The 19,204-nt window shown below is 46.2% G+C and overlaps 1 protein-coding gene across 2 annotated transcripts in view; it reads left to right on the top strand.

The window, feature by feature from the left end:
- Window positions 1-2,482: 2,482 nt before the first annotated feature.
- The window catches only part of PDPK1 (3-phosphoinositide dependent protein kinase 1), a 41,660-nt gene continuing 24,938 nt past the window's right edge, over window positions 2,483-19,204 (top strand). The window contains exons 1-14 of one of the 2 annotated variants that reach the window (XM_079952793.1): window positions 2,484-2,640; window positions 6,246-6,500; window positions 7,300-7,342; window positions 7,554-7,691; window positions 8,931-9,075; window positions 9,827-9,924; window positions 10,385-10,460; window positions 11,771-11,839; window positions 11,989-12,085; window positions 12,969-13,142; window positions 15,228-15,451; window positions 15,894-15,951; window positions 16,798-16,950; window positions 17,407-18,677. In XM_079952793.1, coding sequence (XP_079808919.1) covers window positions 2,617-2,640; window positions 6,246-6,500; window positions 7,300-7,342; window positions 7,554-7,691; window positions 8,931-9,075; window positions 9,827-9,924; window positions 10,385-10,460; window positions 11,771-11,839; window positions 11,989-12,085; window positions 12,969-13,142; window positions 15,228-15,451; window positions 15,894-15,951; window positions 16,798-16,950; window positions 17,407-17,514 — 1,662 coding nt within the window. In that variant the 5' untranslated portion in view covers window positions 2,484-2,616 and the 3' untranslated portion in view covers window positions 17,515-18,677. Of the gene's footprint in view, window positions 2,641-6,245; window positions 6,501-7,299; window positions 7,343-7,553; window positions 7,692-8,930; window positions 9,076-9,826; window positions 9,925-10,384; window positions 10,461-11,770; window positions 11,840-11,988; window positions 12,086-12,968; window positions 13,143-15,227; window positions 15,452-15,893; window positions 15,952-16,797; window positions 16,951-17,406; window positions 18,678-19,204 lie in introns of those variants that run through there. The other variant, XM_079952795.1, reaches the window with a different exon arrangement.

The raw sequence follows: 19,204 nt of genomic DNA, 5'->3' as shown, positions 1-19,204 counted from the left end.
GGGGAGAGGGAGAGGGCCGACCAGCCTTTGGCAACTGTACTTCCTTTCTCTTAGACCTTCTTCATTCTGCTCAATAACTCTTCCCAAGGTGAGAGGCAAGCAGAGTAGTAGGAGGGTGAGATACTGAGACATTTCTAACCCAATGAATGCCAAACACCTTAGCCCAGCACCTTGCAGCCTTGAGCAGATGCCTGCCTCACTCAACTCCATCCCTTCCTGGCATGTGATGCAGCCACAGATGCTAATCAGTTCCAATCAGAGCTCTACTCAGAAGCTCCGATCTGCTCTGCTCAGCATTTTCAAGAAAGATATGTTCAAATCACATGCAAAGATCTAAACTGGTTAATTGTTTTGAAAGTACAGCCCAGGCTATCTCATGAGTGCAGACATCTGTAGACTAGCGCCCCATACCCTCTGGGGCCAGAAAACCAAAAGGCATAAAAGGCCAGAAAACCAGTTAGATGTTCTGCCATGAGTTGAGATGGCTGAGTTGAGAGTTGAATCAATGACTTCCAGGTTCACACCCTCAGGACCTGTGTTCTATCACTAGACCCTCAGCTATAGTGAAATACGACCATCTTTCAGCACTGTACCACCCTACACCACCTATGCTCTTTCACTGCATAGATGAAGCCCACAGAGAACAGGGTGGCATAGTTTCAGGACAGGATGTGTGGGGGTGGGGGGAGAGGGTCAGGCATTCACATCCAAAGAGAAAAGAAATGGCTGACCATCATTGTTATCAAACTTTATTTCCTGGTGAAGGGGTGCCCCCTTCCCTCAAGTTACTAGTGTGCCAGAGACGGAATGTCTTCACTTTAGCTTGGAGTCTGGCACAAGGGCTGTGTTTGTGGCTTTGACAATGATGCGCACTTGGAAATCCAACTGGAGAACCTCTTGAATCCACTTTGGACATCCCATCCCCCACACGGTGCCTTCATTGAACCTTTTTTCAATGTGGGATGACTATTCCTTGAAGTTACAAATGCATCCAGTAAGCAGCTCATACAAAAAGGCGACACCTGCTGGTACTACATTCTTGAAATTACAGAAGTTTAAAGGAAGTAACTGTTTGTGTCTGGTTCCTGCCTGCCTCCATACCCATTATATGGCCTTTTAATGCTGGTGAGCAGAGAAAGAAGTGGCTCTCCACTCCAACCTATTCCATGTGCTCTCCTATTGGATCACTGCTGGGATGGCCAGTGGGTATATGCTTCTGAATAGCACTAGCTGCTAGAAACTGCAGGTGGGCTGGTACACCAGGGTCCTGCTTGAGAGCTTTGCTTTGGGGCATCCAATTGGCTTTTGTGAACACAGGAGACTGGGCTAGATGGATCATATATCTAATTTGACAGCCGGGCTCTTCTCTTCAGAGTTCTTCCTCCAGTACAGGAGAAAGGGTATTTTCAGGAGTGCCCCTCCCAAGGAGACCCACTTGGCACTATCACTGCCATTCCAGGCCAAGACTGTTCTTGATTCCCAGACATTTGATGGTTGATGTCTCTCTTCTGCTGCTGGCAGGTGGTGTTTGCTGAACTGTTGTGTCAAGGCTGTTTTGTTGTTTTAAATTTTCAGTACCTCACATGATTGTCTTCAGTTGGTATGTATTCTGTTTAACAGCTTTCCAAACACGTGTGTCGGCTACAATGTGTGTGTTGCGTAAACAGTCCCCACGCTGCTCCCAGGGCTGGAAAGGGGTTAGTTTAACCTCCGGTTTGCTAGTAAAACTGAATGACTGTGTTGCAAAATGGTGCACGTCTAAAAAGTGTGTCACCAACATGATATCTCTGCTGTATACTATTCCTGTAGTGATATAAATTGCAATGAGATCTTTGTGGAATGAGGTGATGAAATAAATATTACAGTATCTTGTTATATCTGATGTTTTCTATTGGTGCAAGTAGCCCTGAGAATATTTATATTGAAGGGTGGTGGACTCAGGGGCTCTTGCACTATCTTTGTGAGCGTAAGAACAGCGACAGCAGCAGGAGAGTCTCATCGCTGCTGAGGCAGGCAGAGAGCAGACGGAGAAGTCGAGTCCCGGGCCTGAAAGCCTCTTCGCCGCCCTCCGGCTTCCCGAGCTCCAGCCGAGCCAATGGGAGGAAGGAAGCGAGCAAGCCAGCTGGCTCCGGGTCATCCGCGGGAGGCGTCCCAAGGCAGCCTCTCCACCGAGCAGCGCTACCCCTTCGGTTTGCCACCGTCCAAAGGGGGGAGTGGTGCATCACGGGAAACGGCGGTTGGAGGCGAACCACAGGCGTTGTGGGTAAAGCGAGTGGGCGTGGCGCATTGCTTCACTCCCGCTTCCCGCGGAGCCGGCAGGTCAGCTGACCTGCTCCTCTTTCTACTCGCCCCCCGCCCTCCGCCCGGCTTCTTTGGCGCAAGCGCAAGACAGTCTCGCGTGAGCTGACGAGACGTGGCTGAGTGCCTCGGCGCCCATCCAGTGCTGAAGGGAGGCGGGCGGAAGTCCCGCCCTCCTCTAGCGGAAGAGGGCATTGTTGTGGCCGACGTCATTCACGGAGGACGCGGGCGTCCCATTGGGTCGGACTCTCTGGTTGGAGCGCGGCCGAGTCGTTCGCTCGCTCGGAGGGCGGGCCGACGGACGAGCAGCCCGCGCCCATGGCCAGCACCGGCAGCCCCCTGGTAAGCTCTGCGCGGGAGCCGGCGGGGAAGGGGCGAGGGGAGGAGAGGAGCGGCCGCTTGGCCTGCGCTGCCTTCCGGGAGGCCGCGGCGCGAGCGGGACCTCTGGCGGAGGGAAGGTGGGGTTCGCCGCTCCCCGACCCCGTGTCTCCTCTTGGCCAGGGGCTCTGCAGGCGCCTCGGGGTCAGCCCGGGATCCTGGCCGGAGAGGGGCGGGGCCCAGGCTACAGCGCGGAAGCGAAAGCTGCGGAGGAGCCGGCCGGGCCCTGACCTCCCCCCCCCCGCCCGGTGTTTGGCCTCCCGTCGTCTTACCTGGTCAAGCAGGCAGGCCTCGGCCAGAGCCTGTCTTGTTTTGCGTAGCGGCGCGGGATCCCCGTGAAGTGAGTGCCCCACTTAGGCGGGGAGGGGCGCGCCCATTTGCCCTCGGAATTCCACCTCCTTCACCCGCCGGCAACGGAGAGGGCAGCTCGTCTTCCGGTGTGCATTGGGTGGTGGCGCCTCCAACTGTCGCGGGCGATACGGAGGTTGCGATTTCGGTCGCATTCCGGGCTTAGCATTAGCGGTAGAGCAGTGTGTCGCCTTGGCCCACCGTTTCGGGCGCCCTGCTAGTCCTGAGGGATTGAAAAGCTGAATCTTCCAATGGTCAAAGAAACTTCTTATATATTAGTTAAGGAGCAATTCTGTAAGGCAGACGTCATGCAAAGGATGCCCAGTTGATTTACAGGTGAGGTGAGATCTAATACCTCAATCCTTAGGAAATGCTGCTGTAGAGCGAATTCTTTCTTTTTTCAATATATGTGTAGCTTTTGATGCTTGTTGTCAGAGGTGTTCATTTTCAGCCGGTTCTACTTCAAATTTGTTTCACATCCTGATTTAAAGTTCTTGAGTAATTGCCATTCTTCCCAGTAGTTTCTTTGACAAAGTTGGCCACTGTCATGGCTGTTTCTAGTGTCATTTAGTAAAAAGTGCCCATTGTTCTGTCGCACCAACTCCAACCTATTCCCGCTTACTTACAAATACATATCAGCTGGTGAAAACTGGCACAGGACAGGCAGCTACCCGGTCCTCACATTATGTCACATGTGTTTGAGGAAGTGTAGATGTTGTTTCCATATGACCTCTTGTTATCAGCAGAATTAAAAATGCAAATGCCAGCCATGAGTACATATGCCATAGGAGGCATAGAAGACTCCACATTGTATTGAATCAAATCAATGACTCATCCAACCAATAATTCCCTGAGCTGGGCAACAGTAGTTCAGTCTGAATGGAACAGAGCCTGGCATTTTTATACATGCAAACCACAAGTTCTATAACACTTATGGTCTTTTCTGCAGAATTGTGTGACTTTATGCCACCATCAGAGTTCAAACAGGTGTGTAGCAAGGTGTCCCAGGTGTGCCTGTGCCCTTTGCACTTTCATCAGATTACTTGACTTTTCTTAGTACTGTAGAATGACTTAAATGTGAAAATGATTCCAGATTTCTTGTGCAGTTTGTGTGTGCATCTGCCTAGCATCATGTATTGTGTGCAAACAGTGTACACTTGCTTATCCTGTGTTCCCCAGAGATAGGCAGATGTAACACCATCCTAGATCAAACTTCCTGAGCCTGATACCCTCCACATATTTTTATTACAATTCCCATTAGCTGCAGCCAGCATGGCTGTGCTGAAATCATAGTCCAAGGCATCAGAAGGGCACCAGGTTGAGGAAGGCTGTCTTAGCTTCTTGGATTTTAGCATCCCACATGGTGAGTCTTCTGAGTCCAGGGATGGCTTTGCCTTGAAATTTGTAGGCCCTGTTCACAAACAGTTCACAAACAAAAGTTCCATACTGAAGAAGAAGTACCATTGTATATTGCCAGGGCATGGATTATATATGTCTTTGCAAGTAATTATCAGGGGGCAGTTTACCTGCTCTTTGCTGTGAGCATAAAATACTGCACTTGCCAAAATGTTATTTTGCTACAAAACAAACTTACATTTCACTGGTGATCCTAGACTTCTCAAGGCTGGATGTATGCAGTGGCAGCAGCTGCTGAACTGTATACCATCTATCTGGCTACAGAACTCATTACCTGGGCAAGTCAACCACATGCTGTGACTCCTGAGAGAGCCGGAGGTTCTTTATTTATTATGTTTATTTTTAATTATCTGCTATGTATATTTTCTCTTGGAACACAATTGTTATAAATATAAAGCAATAAAATAATCATCCCATTAAAATCACCTTAAACCTCTTAAAACTAAACAAAACAGTTAAAACAGAAGTGATTAATAAAAGCAACAGTAGTTAATTAAAAGCAGTTAGCTTCATGCCATATTGATGTTTTTTTATCTGTGGTCTATTGCTGATATATAGCCTTTGACACAATGAAAATCATGGGCTGGATTCAAAATTCAGGTGGGGGTTGAAACCAGCATAAAATTTCATTTGCTGGGTAAGTGTAGCAAGGGTGTGTGCATTTTAAAAATCATGTTAGAAGTAATAAGCTACAGAAGTATGTGTGTCAGCAGGATTTTTATAACACTTTCAAACCTAGGCATACCTGGCCTGGGTACTTTTCTTTGGCATTGGCAAGAGCAAGTGGGACATAGTAAGGCAGCCATTAAAGCCATGGCCCATTACAAGTTAGCTCATTTATTCAGTCTGGAACACTATTTTTACTCTGAAACTGGATTCATACCTAGATGGCGGACCTTGATAAGCTATTCAGAGGAAATTGAAATGGCGATGTCAAATGGATAGGAATGTTTCAGCCAGTCTGATGTGGAAACTTGGGTTTTCTGAGGAGTCTTGACATCTTATAAACCTCTCGCACCTGAAGAAATAGCAACACTGAAGGAAGGAAAGAATTAATCATTCATTTAATTTCCTTAAAGTTAAGAGTCTAAAGGAAAGTCTGAAAGTTGAACTTGTTGAAAAGCTTCCTGATATAAATGGGGAAGCTGCTTGACTTTGGATATTTGAATACCTCTCAGTGTAAACAATACTGAATTAGATGGACCAATTAGCCTGACTTGGTATCAGTAGTTTCCTGTGTTTCAATGAAAAAACAGGCACCAAGCAATCAGTGAACCACAATTCCATACATTCACTATAGCAGTCCTCAATATGCTAAGCTTCCAGTCAAAAACATTTACTGTTTCTCATAATTATTATTAGAATGTAGTTTGGGGGCTACTATTCTACTGTAAGATGACAGAATGACCAGAGGTCCTAGGAGCACATTGTAATAAAATAGTGGAGGAATTGTAAGTTAGTAGGTAGTGTACCTGCTTTGCATGCAGAAGGTCCCATCTTGAGTCTCTGGTGTCTTTGGTTATGTAAGGATATTTTAAAGCCATGAATTGCAGAATTATTATTTCATTTGAGTAAGCTACTCTTTTCACTGGTTTGCGTGTCAAATATTAAAACGCCAAATGGTTTCAGACTGTTTCAGTTTCTCTCTAGCTAGTTGGATGTGTTAGACTTACCAAGTTCTTCAGGCAGCTTCCGAACTTTGTGGATTGGTATATACTTTGGTATATTTCCAACTTGTATACGGGGATGTGTGGCTAATAGATTGCAAGCTGCAGCATCATGTACATTCTTTCTCTTTCCTTCAGTACGATGCTGTTCCAATCCAGTCCAGCGTGGTTTTATGTTCCTGCCCATCACCATCAATGGTGAGGAACCAGGCAGATCCCAGCCCTTCACCTGTTGCTACTCCCTGTGGCAGCAGGCAGGGACTGAGCATGGAGGGCACAACGGCTGAGCCAAGGGGGAGTGAAAAATCCTTGCAGCAACCTCCACAGCCTCGAAAGAAACGCCCAGAGGACTTTAACTTTGTCAAGATTCTGGGCGAAGGGTCTTTCTCAACAGTGAGTATCTATTGCAACTGGGGGTTCTGGGAGTGTCGTGGCAGAAGCCAGCCATTTGGCCTTTGTGTATCATTCAGACAGTTCTCCCCCCTCCCCTCCCCACTTAGCATTCTCTAAGGAAAGCACTTTGCGCACCAGCTCGCCCAGAGGAAGGTTCTACTTGGCTCTGCAGGAGGTCAGAGAAATAATGTTCACAGCTGTTGGCTGTTATGGTACTTTTTGTCCTCTTGTGGCCCCTGCAGTCTCACACCAGACTTTTAGTGAGATGAGGTTACCACCTCTGTCTGTCCTCATTGAACCCCTGCTGTTGTGCACATGTTCCATTGGCAGGTTTTGACTCTCCACCCCTGTGATGCTTCATTGCTTGCGATAGCTGCCCCCCCCAATCAAAAACAAAAAACCTCTTGGGTACCTTAGGATTCCAGGATTTTAGGACTTCTTACAAAACGATGGTTTGCCTCTTCCGTTCTGGACATGTAGGACCAGATTCAACTAACCAAGCACACTAGCAAAGGCCAGTGCAGTGACTCCCACTCCCCCACCCCCTAGAAAAAAATCTGCCCTAGGAAGTTGGGAGAACTGCCAGAACAGTTCCTACATGTTGTCTTTAGGGAGTTCTGGGAATGTGTATGAGACTGGCTAATGTAACTGGTGTGGATAGAGCAATGGTCCCTTGGGGCCCTGGGCTCCAATGGGCGGAATTCCCCTTTTCCACTGACCCCCTCAGTAGGTTGGAGACCTTTTGTGGGATCTTAGTTGCGTGCAAAACATAAGGCAGTTCTTATTTCCCATTTAACAGGTCTTCTTGGCCAGAGAATTGTCTACCTCCAGAGAATATGCCAGTGAGTAACCCTTTCTTCATTAGGGTGTGGATTTTAGATGGATGATGTCCTGTCCTCATAATGGAGCCAAAGGAAGTCTAGGTTACGCCTGCTGCTGCTGTTGTGGGAAGCTGCTCTCTAAGTGTAGCTTCATAGTCAAGCAGAGCAGATGAGTTTGCAGCTTCACTGTGTATTTCCCAAGTGTGTTGTAACTTATTTGTCTTTTTAAAAGTTAAAATTCTGGAGAAGCGCCACATCATAAAAGAGGGCAAGGTGCCGTGCGTGAATAGGGAGAAAGATATCATGTCTTGCCTGGATCACCCTTTCTTTGTCAATCTCTACTTCACCTTTCAGGATGATGAGAAGCTCTGTATCCTTCTGGATGGAAATGTTTCATGGTGATATTTGTTGGGACAATGTGTGTGGAAAAAAGAACCATGTTTCTTCATTTGCTAACCCAGTGATGTTTTCAAAATAGTTGTACCAGAATTCTTAGGCAGGATACAAATGTGAAAAATCTTAAATCTTGTAAACCTGGCAGAGGACGAATCTTGGGGCCCCCATGGGTATGACAGTGCCTTAAGGCACCCCACTCAGCCTCCCTCTCCCACTTTCTATTTTTTAATTGATTTTTTAAATTTGATATTGTTTGATGAGATTGCCTAGTGTGTTGTGGTAGGAGGAGGTTTGTTGTTGTTTTTACTGTGTTTTGTTTGTCTCTAGGTGTCTGTGCTTTGCCTTTTAGGTGTATGGGGCTGTTTCTGAATACCACCAGTTTTTCTTCTGTTCAATGTGTATTTTGTGGTGTCCACAAGTTTCTTTTATCTCCAAATGTGCCCCTTGTCCCAAAATGGTTGGAGACTAAGTTAACCACTGTACCGTATTGGCCCGAATATAAGCTGCACACTTAAAATTCAAGGTTTATTTGCAGGTGCTGGTGCCGGCCGCCCCCCGTTCAGGGCGGTAGTGCCAGGAGGCAGGCACGGAGCGTGCTCAGAGCCCAGCACCAGCACCGGCTTGGGTAGCTGGGTGCCTGCCTCTGAGCTGGTTGGCGGTACGCGTGCTCCCTAGCTGCTTGGCGGTGGGGGGGGGGAGGAGTGCGCAGGCTAACCAGCTAGGGAGTGTGTGCACCGCCAACCAGCTGGGAGGCTGCACATGCTCCCTAGCTGCTCTGTGGGGGGGGCAGTGGCGTGGCCACCTCCCTGCTGGTTGGTGGTGCACACGCTCCACCCCCACCGCCAACCAGCTGGGAGGTGGGCTTGCCGCTCCCCCCCCCCCCATCAAGCAGCTAGGGAGCGCACACTGCCAACTAGCTGGGAGGCGCACCCCCCCCCCCGCCAAACATGCGCTTCCCAGCTGCTTTCAGCAGCATATGGTAAAAAAATCACCAATATAAGCCTTACTTTTAACTTTTCAGGGTCCAAAATTGGGGGGAAAGTGCGGCTTATATTCGGGCCAATACGGTAAATCTTTGGCTGTGTGCAGAGTTCAGTCTTCTCTTTCCAAGCACATCGCCACCTATCCCTTCTAACATTGCCTCAGATTATCTGCCTTTGTGTTTTAGGGTCCAGAGATTCACAGTATAAATTATCCTTAACTTAGTATTCAGATTTTGGTCTTAGCTACGCCAAAAATGGAGAGCTTCTAAAATACATCCGGAAGATTGGCTCATTTGATGAGACATGTACTAGGTTTTATACTGCTGAAATTGTGTCTGCATTAGAGTACTTGCACGGAAAGGGAATCATTCACAGGTAATGTAATGAATTCAAATCCATCTATTCTTGGTTCTTGTTGCTGTTGTCATAGTTACCGTTTGTTGCCCTCCTGATAGATTTCTCCTGGTGGCTCAAAACTCAAAAGTTTCCAAAGCAAGCATAGCAGTGTCTTAGGTACCTTTGTTGAGACTTCCTGGCTTTCCTGCATTCCTCACCTGTGGCGACACCAGCCTAGTTAATTTGGCACAAGGCATTGGCTGCCTTGGAGTACAAAGTATCAAGCAATGGATGGGGATTTTGGACAGTTGAAATCTTTCTTTTCCTCCCTCTGTCGCCTTTTGCCTTGGTTTTTTTTTTGTAGAGGAGAGGGACGTCCCATTCTGCCAGGTCTCTAACAGAGTAAATGTAGCACCTCTTCCGTACTGTTTGCCTGCCTGCAGTAGAAGGCAGAAGAGAAGAACTCAGCATGATCTAACATTCAGATTTGCTCCATGTCCCCCTGCTGCCTAGTCACCTCCTAATCATTTGGGAAGTAGCTCCCAATGCCAGGCAGAGGAGCAGGTAGGAATCTACTTCAAACCTACCAGAACAGGCAGAGACAGTAAAGGCCAAAGGACAGGCTTAATTTCCTAGATAGCTGCTGTTACTTTAGAAGCCTGGGGGAGAATCAACTATCCATGGTTAGGGCATTACATTGACAACTCGGGATTTCCCCAGGGGACACAAATAGTTGGTGAGGGCATGACTCTGTGCATGCATGGCTCATTCCCAGCTGTGCCTTTTGCAGGGACCTGAAGCCAGAGAACATTTTGCTCAGCGGAGACATGCACATTCAGATTACAGACTTTGGGACAGCAAAAGTATTGTCTGCAGACAGCAAGCGAGGTGGGTGCAATTTCTCAACCTGTCAACGACTAAAGCAACCTTCTGCAGTTTCAAATTCCTTAAAACTGACCACAGTATCCGATGCTACATCTCAATGGGGTTTATGACGGTTCTTTACTGAGTAAAGGTAAAATGGCTATACCACAGGAGATGACATCAGAGAGGAAACCTGCGGGGTCACTAAAATGGGGCAGCTGAAATCAGGTGATAGTGGGGTGCCCATGGGGTGAAATGCTGCTTAGTAATGCTTAGTGTTGAGGGGGCGGGGAGCGTTTGAAAAGCAATAGTCATTATGTAATATTGGATGCCTACAAATATAGTTAAATAAAAGCTGATGAAATTTGAATTGCACAACAAAAATGAAAGCATTGTTTCCAAATGAACACATCCAAGCCTTCATGAGGACCTTGTAAGAACATTTTTAATGATTAAATGCTTACTTGCATCTTGGTTTCTTCAGCACGGGCGAACTCCTTTGTTGGGACAGCACAGTATGTGTCTCCAGAGCTGTTAACAGAGAAGTCTGCCTGCAAAAGGTGAGTTACATATGTTGCCTTTGTAGAGGGGTTTTATGACTGAGAGAGAGATCTTCAAGGCAAATGGGTGAGGCCTATTTCCATTAGGGTACACCCTATTCTTGTGCCTCAGTGCCTCCTGCATAATCAACACTGGAAAATTTTTAAACAGCATTACAATGGCTCTTAGGATTGCTTTTGTCTTATTTTTCTGTAACATGAATAGTTCATTAGCACTTGGATTTAACATAACATACCATCAAAACATGAAACAAGACGTTCTAAGCATTGTCATCATGTTTTCTTGCTGCAATCTCTTGCCGCTTTACTTGGTTTGTACATTAAACAAGACAGAGAACTAGAAAGCTCTGTGTGGGCCATTTATTTTATTTTAATTTTTTTAAGCATCTATTCAGCCTGGGATCTTCTTCAAAGGGCTGTATTGGGACCTAGGCCTGGGCGATATATCAATATATTGCTCAGGACTGTTCCTTCCTCCAGCAGGCACTGCTAACAGAGGGACTCGGGAGCAGTGGTGGTTTCACCAGCGATATACCGCTGAGTGAAGCCGACATTGTGGTCTACTCCTCATACCAGTCCCAGGCAATATATCACCCAGGCCTAGGTCCCAATTCAGCCCTCATACAACGGAGAGGGAAAAACAAGCTCTATTGACGAGGCGCCCATATAGCTGTTTCCTCCCTATGCATCTTTCAACTGCTCGGCTGAGGAGTTCCTTTCCTTAGTTGAGCAGTTAAAAGAGCCCCCAGCCCAGCGCAAACAAGTTGCATTGTCCTAACCCACGAGTCTGGGTGAAACTGCCTCAGCACTCGAGGTGAGAGCTGGGGCAGTTTCACCCAGTGTTTTGCGGGGAGAGGACAATGCATCTTGTTTTTTCAGCATTGCAGTATGTCACCAAACTGCGATGTTTGGCTTGCGATACACTGCGTTGTTGAAAAGCTGATATCGCTCAGTCCTATTGGGACCTTGCTGAAGGCTCTCTTCTGCTGCTTCCATCCTTCCTGTGGGAGCCTAACCCAAGATGAGGAAATACATAGATCTGGTTCAGGAAGTGCACAGTGGCAGCTTCTGCAGCAGATCCTTGGGAAACGCCCAGGGATAAACACCTTTTCTTCAAGGTGCCTTTACCAGGCATTCCAAATAAATTAAAGTCTGATACTCCAGGGGAATTTGCAGTTCTGCCTGAAAGGGAATATGTTGTATGCTTTTGTTGTGGGTGCCTGAACAAGGAGATGGTGAAATTGGATATGCCCACAGTGCTAACTCTTCTGCTTTGCCTTCTCATCTTTTTGCCTGTCTTGATGATGCAGTTCGGATCTGTGGGCTCTTGGCTGCATCGTATACCAGCTTGTAGCAGGATTACCACCATTCAGAGCCGGGTAAGACTTTGGAGCACACCAGTGCCAGACTTCCCACCAAGTTAGTGTTTGCCTGTGTACCCATAGGGTGGAATAGTTTCAACCTTGAAGTAGACTTATAGGAAATGTTTGCATAGATGTAACTATACTTTTCCCCATCCTTTTTGCAGAAATGAATATCTCATATTCCAGAAGATAATCAAATTGGAGTATGAATTCCCAGAGAAGTTCTTTCCGAAGGCAAAAGATCTCGTAGAAAAGCTTTTGGTAAATGAATTGTATTGTCAAAAGTTTCAAATGCATGCTAGAAGCTTCCAGTCAGATAACTTGCACAAAATGTGGTACTCATTGCTGCTGTTCTATCCCAGCCGGTGTTTTGGCCCTCTAGGCTTCAGAGTCCCGCCCCCCAACTGTTGCCCCTTTGACTTGTTCCCTGTCCCTCCTGCTTTTCCACAAAGCATCTTCAGAGCCTTGTTTCTTAATCCCCACTGCCTTCCCATGGGGTTTTCTGCCCTCTCTCTTCCCAGCCTCACCCCGACCCACAGATATACTCCTTTATACCTTGTGTTGAGATATTAATTTCCAGCTAAGGCCCCCCTACTTTCCCTCTCTTCATGGAACTAGACTGTTAGTTTTGTTCCCAAACTAGCTGGAACTTTTCAGTCAGATGGTGTTCAAGATTTTAGCACCACAAGAACCATGTGATACAGATGTCAGCCTCAAGGCCAGCAACCATCATTCCTTTCCTTCCTGCCTGTCTCCTTCCATCTCTTTTCTCTTTTAATTGGCCACTTGCTTCCCACTTGCTTTAGGAAGTGGAGCAAAACAAGTTGACTCCATGACCAGTTCCTTGAGAGGATCTCTATTCCGTTGCTTTATGCCAGTTAAACCTATACAAGCCTTTGTTTCATGGGTTATTGCAAAAGCCCCTTGTGAATCACCATGAAGGGGTGCTTGGAGAAGAAATCTCAATTGTCCTCCTCCTTCCTGGAGTCTCACTTCTGCAAGGTACATCAAAGGTCCCATATTAACAGATTGTCCACAGAGGTGGACTGACTGAATCACCAAGATCTGAAATGACAGGGAGTGGAGCCAAAGACGCCCCCTGAGTCTTTCCAGGGAAAATGTAACTGTGTCTTCACTTAACCAGGTCCAAGATGCTACCAAGAGGTTAGGCTGTGAAGAAATGGGAGGATATGAGCCCTTGAAGGCCCACCCCTTTTTCGACTCCATCACCTGGGAGAATCTGCATCTTCAGACACCACCCAAGCTCACTGCATATTTGCCCGCAATGTCAGAAGATGATGAGGATTGCTATGGAAATGTAAGTGCAGGCTTTGATACTGATGCCAGGGGAGATCAAAGGCTGCTGAAGGGCAGTTTGTCCTTGTGAGTGCCTCACATCCTTCTCCATCCATCTCAGCATTCTCAGTAGGAGTTCCCATCTTGATCTACCATGCTCCATAGAGGTCTTTTCAATACTCTTGCATCCTTCAAGGGAGAAATAGGCCTGTAGTTCTTGTTCTGATCTAATCCTTGGCTCCTCTGTCACCCTCACTTTCACTTGTCCAGTTCACATGACCAGAGGGTGAGAGCAGATACTGAGCTGAAAGCAGAACTCCTTCCCAGCTTCCTCCCTCTCTCGCAGAATTTCTGCATGCAAGTGGAGGGTTAAAGAGTGATACATGGATATACTGTGAGGAGATAATGAAATAGAACAAAGCAAGTAAAAGGAAATGTTCTAGTTTCCAGCTGGTTAAAAATATGGGATCACTGGTGAAATTTGTGAAAGAATTAGAGGCTTTAAAATTTGGAGACAGGGATTTTTCTGATACATATATTTAATCAATCAAGGCAGGACTATTGATCCTTCAGAAATTAGGAGAAAATTGAATCCAACAAACCTTCCCCCCCCCTTTGGCTTGAGTGTCCTAACGTAAAATGGGTAATAAATTATGTAGATAGTGAATCAAGTGAGGCTGCGACCCGAGCCCCCTCATCTGCCATATTGGGGGTGGGTAGCATGGATGGATAGGGCAGAAATCTCCTTCTGCTGTTCAGAGTGGCCTCAGCAGCACTCCTCCAGCACCACTGAATTTCTCATGCTGCCTGCCAAATGGGGTGTTCTGGAGCAGGAGGACTGAACTGGCTCCACTGCTGTCAGCAGTCCCAGGGTGGACTGTAGGGTGGAACAAGGGTTTGCTTGCCCCCACATCTGTCCTGGTTGCTATGTGCAACTGATGGAGCAGTGGCTATGCTGCCCATTACACTCTACTGTGCCTTACCCAGATTGGGTGAGGATTGCTCTGAGGAAATTAACTGATTTGGAGAAATTAGGTAAAACAACCCTTTATTACGATGCAGCGTGATATCCAGTGTCTCAGTGTCATACTCAATTGTAGACCCATTGAAATCACTCTACTGGAGCCTCTTGATTTAAATTGGCCTCTTATGACTTGCAAATCACCCATAAAATTTAGTTAAATAGCTGCAGAATATAGGTAAAATCATTCTGGTGAAAATCTTGGGAAGCCTACTGATTTTCTTAAGTATAACTGGAAAGGAAAGTAGAAAAAGTCCAGTACAAGCATGTGCCGGAAATGTCAACAGGAGAAGGGAGGTGGTTATTATTAATGCTATTATTAAAAAGGAAGCAGATCAAGCATTTTACAGTCCATAGATTATGAAACCTCTCTAGGTCCTGTCCTCACTAAATTGTGTTGAAGCCTCAGTGAGACAGAGCATAAGGAATTAGTCCCATTTGTGAATTGAAGCAAGAATGTTTTTAAGCAAAGAAATGGAGAATATCACTAACAGCAGAACAAGTGGCCAGAAAATGAGTGGGATTTTGCCTTGATGGCAAAAGTGATGTACTGAGTAAAATAAAAGACGGCCACTCAGCTACCATATTTTTCCGTGTATAAGACGCCCCCATGTATAAGACGATTTTTAGCCTAAATTAATAAATAAATAATTGCAACATTCTGTGTATAAGATGCCCCCCCAACCTTTTTAAACTTACTTTTTTGGGGGGGAATATAGTCTTATACACAGAAAAATACAGTATTTTATGATACTGTATGTTGGAAGCTGTTTGTTTTCTTGTAGATGAAATGTGTTGCTTTCCTAAAGTATGGGCTTACAGTGTTTATACAGCGTAAGTACATGATAGTACTAGTAGCATTTAAAGAGAGCATTCAGAATAATAAATAAATAATATAACATTGGTTGTATCCATTGTTAGTCACATTCATTGGCACATCTAATTTAGGCCCATTAATGTTACTGGATTTACTCTTGAAGACAACTTGGATATTATGTTGGCAGATATATTGGTCAGAAGAAAAGGGTAAGATGCCACATACTTTGCCCCCATTTATTCTGAAAACTATATTTCTCATTTTGATAGTATGACAATCTCCTGAGTCAGTTTGGCTGCCTGCAAGTGTCTGGCTCCGCCTCTTCTCAGTCCTTGTCTTCCCCGGAGACGTCCACCCCACAAACCTCAGGCAGCAGCAACAACATAGAGCAATACATTCACAACCTCGACAGCAATTCCTTTGAGCTGGACCTCCAGTTCTCTGAAAAGGAGAAAAGGTTACTCTTGGCAAAGCAGGCTGGTGGAAATCCCTGGTAAGCACTGCGGGATGTGGGGTTTTTCCCCCATAGAGTGGCTTATGCAAATGTGTGTGCACACATGTGCTTACACTTGCTTTCTCTCCCTCCCTCCCTCCCCCTCTCTTGAGTGACATCCTGCTCCACAAATAAAGTTCAGCTTCATCAGTCTTGCACCTCACTTGCATGTTCCTAACAATGGAGGGTGGCAGAATCTGGGGCTTTAGAAAAGGGGGAACCAGGACCATTTGAATTGGCCAGAGCTTAGAAATGCAGCCAATTTCTGCCATGGGATCTGACCCAGAGCTGACAGTCCCATAAAAGTGCTGCTAGCTACATCTGGCTGCTGGCTACTTTTCCTCCTCTCACTGACACTCTGTATCTAAAAGCCTGTAAGTGGATGGCTTGGCAATGAATGATGGATTGATGGAAATAACACAAGGTGATGTTTTCTTCTCAGGCACCAGTTTGTAGAAAATAATCTAATACTGAAAATGGGTCCAGTTGACAAACGGAAGGTAAGTCACCTTATCCTGTGCCTCGGATTCATTCTTTAAATGATTGTACTTGTGAGTCTAAAGTACTTGGGGATATGAAATAAAAAAAACCTGCAGAGTAGTGGAGGGGAAAGAAACATATTAAGAGAAACCAAAAGCAGATTATCCAAATGTTGTAGTTTGTGGTGGGGAGTGTAACCCTGTTTGTTCTCCTTGACCTCCACATTTCATAATTTTATTTGTATGCTCTTCCATGTGTACCAGGTGGTTGGTAATTAGGTAACTAAAAAAATAAATAAACTAGTGGGGAGGGAGGGAGGCCTTCTAGTGTTTTGCAGAGCCTGCCATATATTTGACTATCTCCCCATTGGGCAGAAGTTGTGGGTGTTTCTAGAGTACAGTGAGCTCCAGGAACAAGTTGGTTCCCAGACCTGGAAACGGCAAAAGAGGCAGAGAGAGTGTTGGATGAGGTCTTCAGGGAGGTCCCACTCCCATGATGACAGTTCCCCTGCTGTCATAGGGAATGAGGGTCTCAGGGAAAGAGAGTGTTGCCTAGAAGAGAGTTTGAGCTTTGAAGTCATTTCATCATTTGTCCAAAATTTGGTTTGGAGACTGTTGCAGGAAAGGCAAAAAAGTTAATAGGTACTTCCCCTTCCTCGTCCTGTGAGCTGGTTGTGTTGCATATGGAAATGGCAGAGAGGCTGCTCAGAAGATGTTGTGATGATCACTTTGTGCTCTATAACAAGAGTGTTGAGTCCTAAGCAGTATCCTGTGATGGTGCTAGAATCCTGCCTTTCTTGTTCCTTTCTTTGAAGTTGCTGACCTGCAGCGCTGGCTTAGCTCTAAGTGTTGTGTCCTCCTCTGCAGGGGCTCTTTGCTCGCAGGCGTCAGCTGCTGCTCACTGAAGGGCCACACTTGTACTATGTGGACCCTGTCAACAAAATTCTGAAAGGAGAAATACCTTGGTCGCTGGAACTCCGGCCGGAAGCCAAGAACTTCAAGACCTTCTTTGTTCACACAGTAAGTGACCTCTTCCTGCTGACAAGTTCTGACTTGACAGGTCCTGTTCTGTGGGCTCTTGCAGGTGTGGTATTAGCAGGCCCATTCTGCTGCCAGTGCTTCCTGGGAGGTGCTGGAGGTGTTAATTGGCTGTGGGATCCTTCCCCTTTTTTGAAAAATGGATCTAGAACTTCCTGAAGTAGCAGCTCCCCAGTGACACAGCTCCACACACTGATGACTCTTGTACCTTCTCAGGCCAGAGTTGGCTCACACAGCCACCCCTGCCTTTTAATAGCTCATGCCTGTTGTCTGGTTTTTACAGTGAGAGACTTCTGATGTACAAAGTACTGTGTGCAACCTTCATCCCCAGGGGAGGGAAGGGAGGCCCAAGCCCATGCACTGCCTTCTGGCCTTGTTCAGCTCAGTTAGGTTCTTGCTGCAGAAATGAGTAGGGACTAAATCTTTGTTTACTTGTAGCCTAACAGGACATACTACCTGATGGACCCAAGTGGGAACGCTCATAAATGGTGCAAAAAGATACACGAGGTTTGGCGACACATATACCACCAGAACACTGCGAAATGAGACTGCCCCCCCCCCCCAGTGCCCTGCCTCCCTCCTTGCTGCTAGAGCGCCACATGCTCCCAGCCTGAGGACTCCTCCCAGCCCAGCCTACATCCATCTCCAGGGCCAAAACTAGTTCCTTCTCTAAGGAAAAGCCCAACCAATGGAATTCAGGGTCGCTTTGCTTGCTTTTGTGCTTCTGTTGAGGCTTCCAAACACACACACATTTGCACAGCTCTCTTTGCTGCCGTGAGAGACTCCCTTGGCTTCTGCTGCAAACTGCTGACTTCAGTGTAGATGAGTTAAGCCAAGCCACGCGCACAGCCCAGATCATGTGGGGCGGGATTATTACTGTGACTTTCCGATTTTATCATGCAACTGTGTTTCGTCAGGGAGCTTTGAAACATCTCCGTGTGAGAGGCCACCATTGTTTCTGCTGCCACTTCCTCCCTTCTAGTTGGTCTCTAGTTGGTATCCAGCACTTGTAACCGCTGCTGCAAGCGGATGGACGCCCTTGCCGAACCCTTCAGGCCGTGTCCAGTTGCAGGATTCTCCATGGATGGTACTTTTAATTGCATGTTTTGCAGATAGATACACTCCGGCACAGGTGGTAAGAGAGGGAAAATTTGAATGTGGCACTTAATCCTAGAAATCAAATTTCATACAATTTTAAACATGGAATTTTAATTTGATGCATTTACATGTTGAAATAAGGAGCATTAAAGTTACCAGCATGCTTTTAACTAATACTAACTGAGAGGTTGCCTAGTTAGTACCAAGCTGTATTGATGTAGTAAATAGACTCTTCACCTTTTCCGAAGAGGGGGAGGGGGAGCAAGCTGGTTCTTTCCAGGGTGGAGCACTGCAGGGGGCTGGCCTGTTGTGCCTGGGGAGAGAAGCGCGGTTGTACAACTGATGACTTGATTTGTTGTCTCTTTGTATAATGAGGTGTACAAATATATTCCTGTCTTGTTCAATGGCAAAGCGTCAGACCTTTTAGCAACTTTGAAAATATTTTACATGATTTAAATATATTTAAGCCCCTCCACTAATCAGACTAATTGTTGTGTTTATGTAAAAATGTTGATACAAAGGAGGGGAAGTGTATGGTACTTGAGTCATATCTATCAAATGTTTCATATCGTTCTTTTGTCCTTTTCCTATTAAACTGTTATGGTCAAACATTTCTTGTAACATAGCAAAGATATTGCTTTCTCACTGCAAGCATTCTTTCTCTATGGTGTGCTCTGATATCTGGGTAGCCCAAGCTTTTTTGCAGGGAGGGGAACAGGTTCTTGCCCAGACACCAGTTCTCTTCCTCACCCCCCAAAAGTACTGGTACCACTTCTGTTCACTTTTCACTTGTACCGTAAGAGAGAATATTTCACTAGTGCTGAGCAAGAGGTGTCAGATTTAGGTTCCATTTTGAAGGTGAGGGTTTCTCTTGCCCTTAAAGTCAGGAGTAGACTTGGAAGTGGAGAGTGTCTGGTTGTTGCTGGAAATAAGAGAATCCGCTCTTTTCAAAGTTCCACCAGCACAAGGTGAATAACACTTCTGGAACAGATGAGGCTGGTCTACTGTTATCTCTAGTTCTGTCTACAAGTTGGACCATTTTTCCTGTAAAGCTCTGACACACCCATGTGTTTGTTCATACATGCACACTGTCTGCAAAAGCCATCGCATGGAACATGGATGTATTCATTTCCTGCAG

The sequence above is a fragment of the Podarcis cretensis genome, assembly GCF_951804945.1.
Source record: "Podarcis cretensis genome assembly, chromosome: 14".
Lineage (NCBI taxonomy): Eukaryota > Metazoa > Chordata > Lepidosauria > Squamata > Lacertidae > Podarcis > Podarcis cretensis.
Note: the sequence above shows the minus strand (reverse complement) of the source record. Positions and strands in the feature narration are given on the sequence as shown.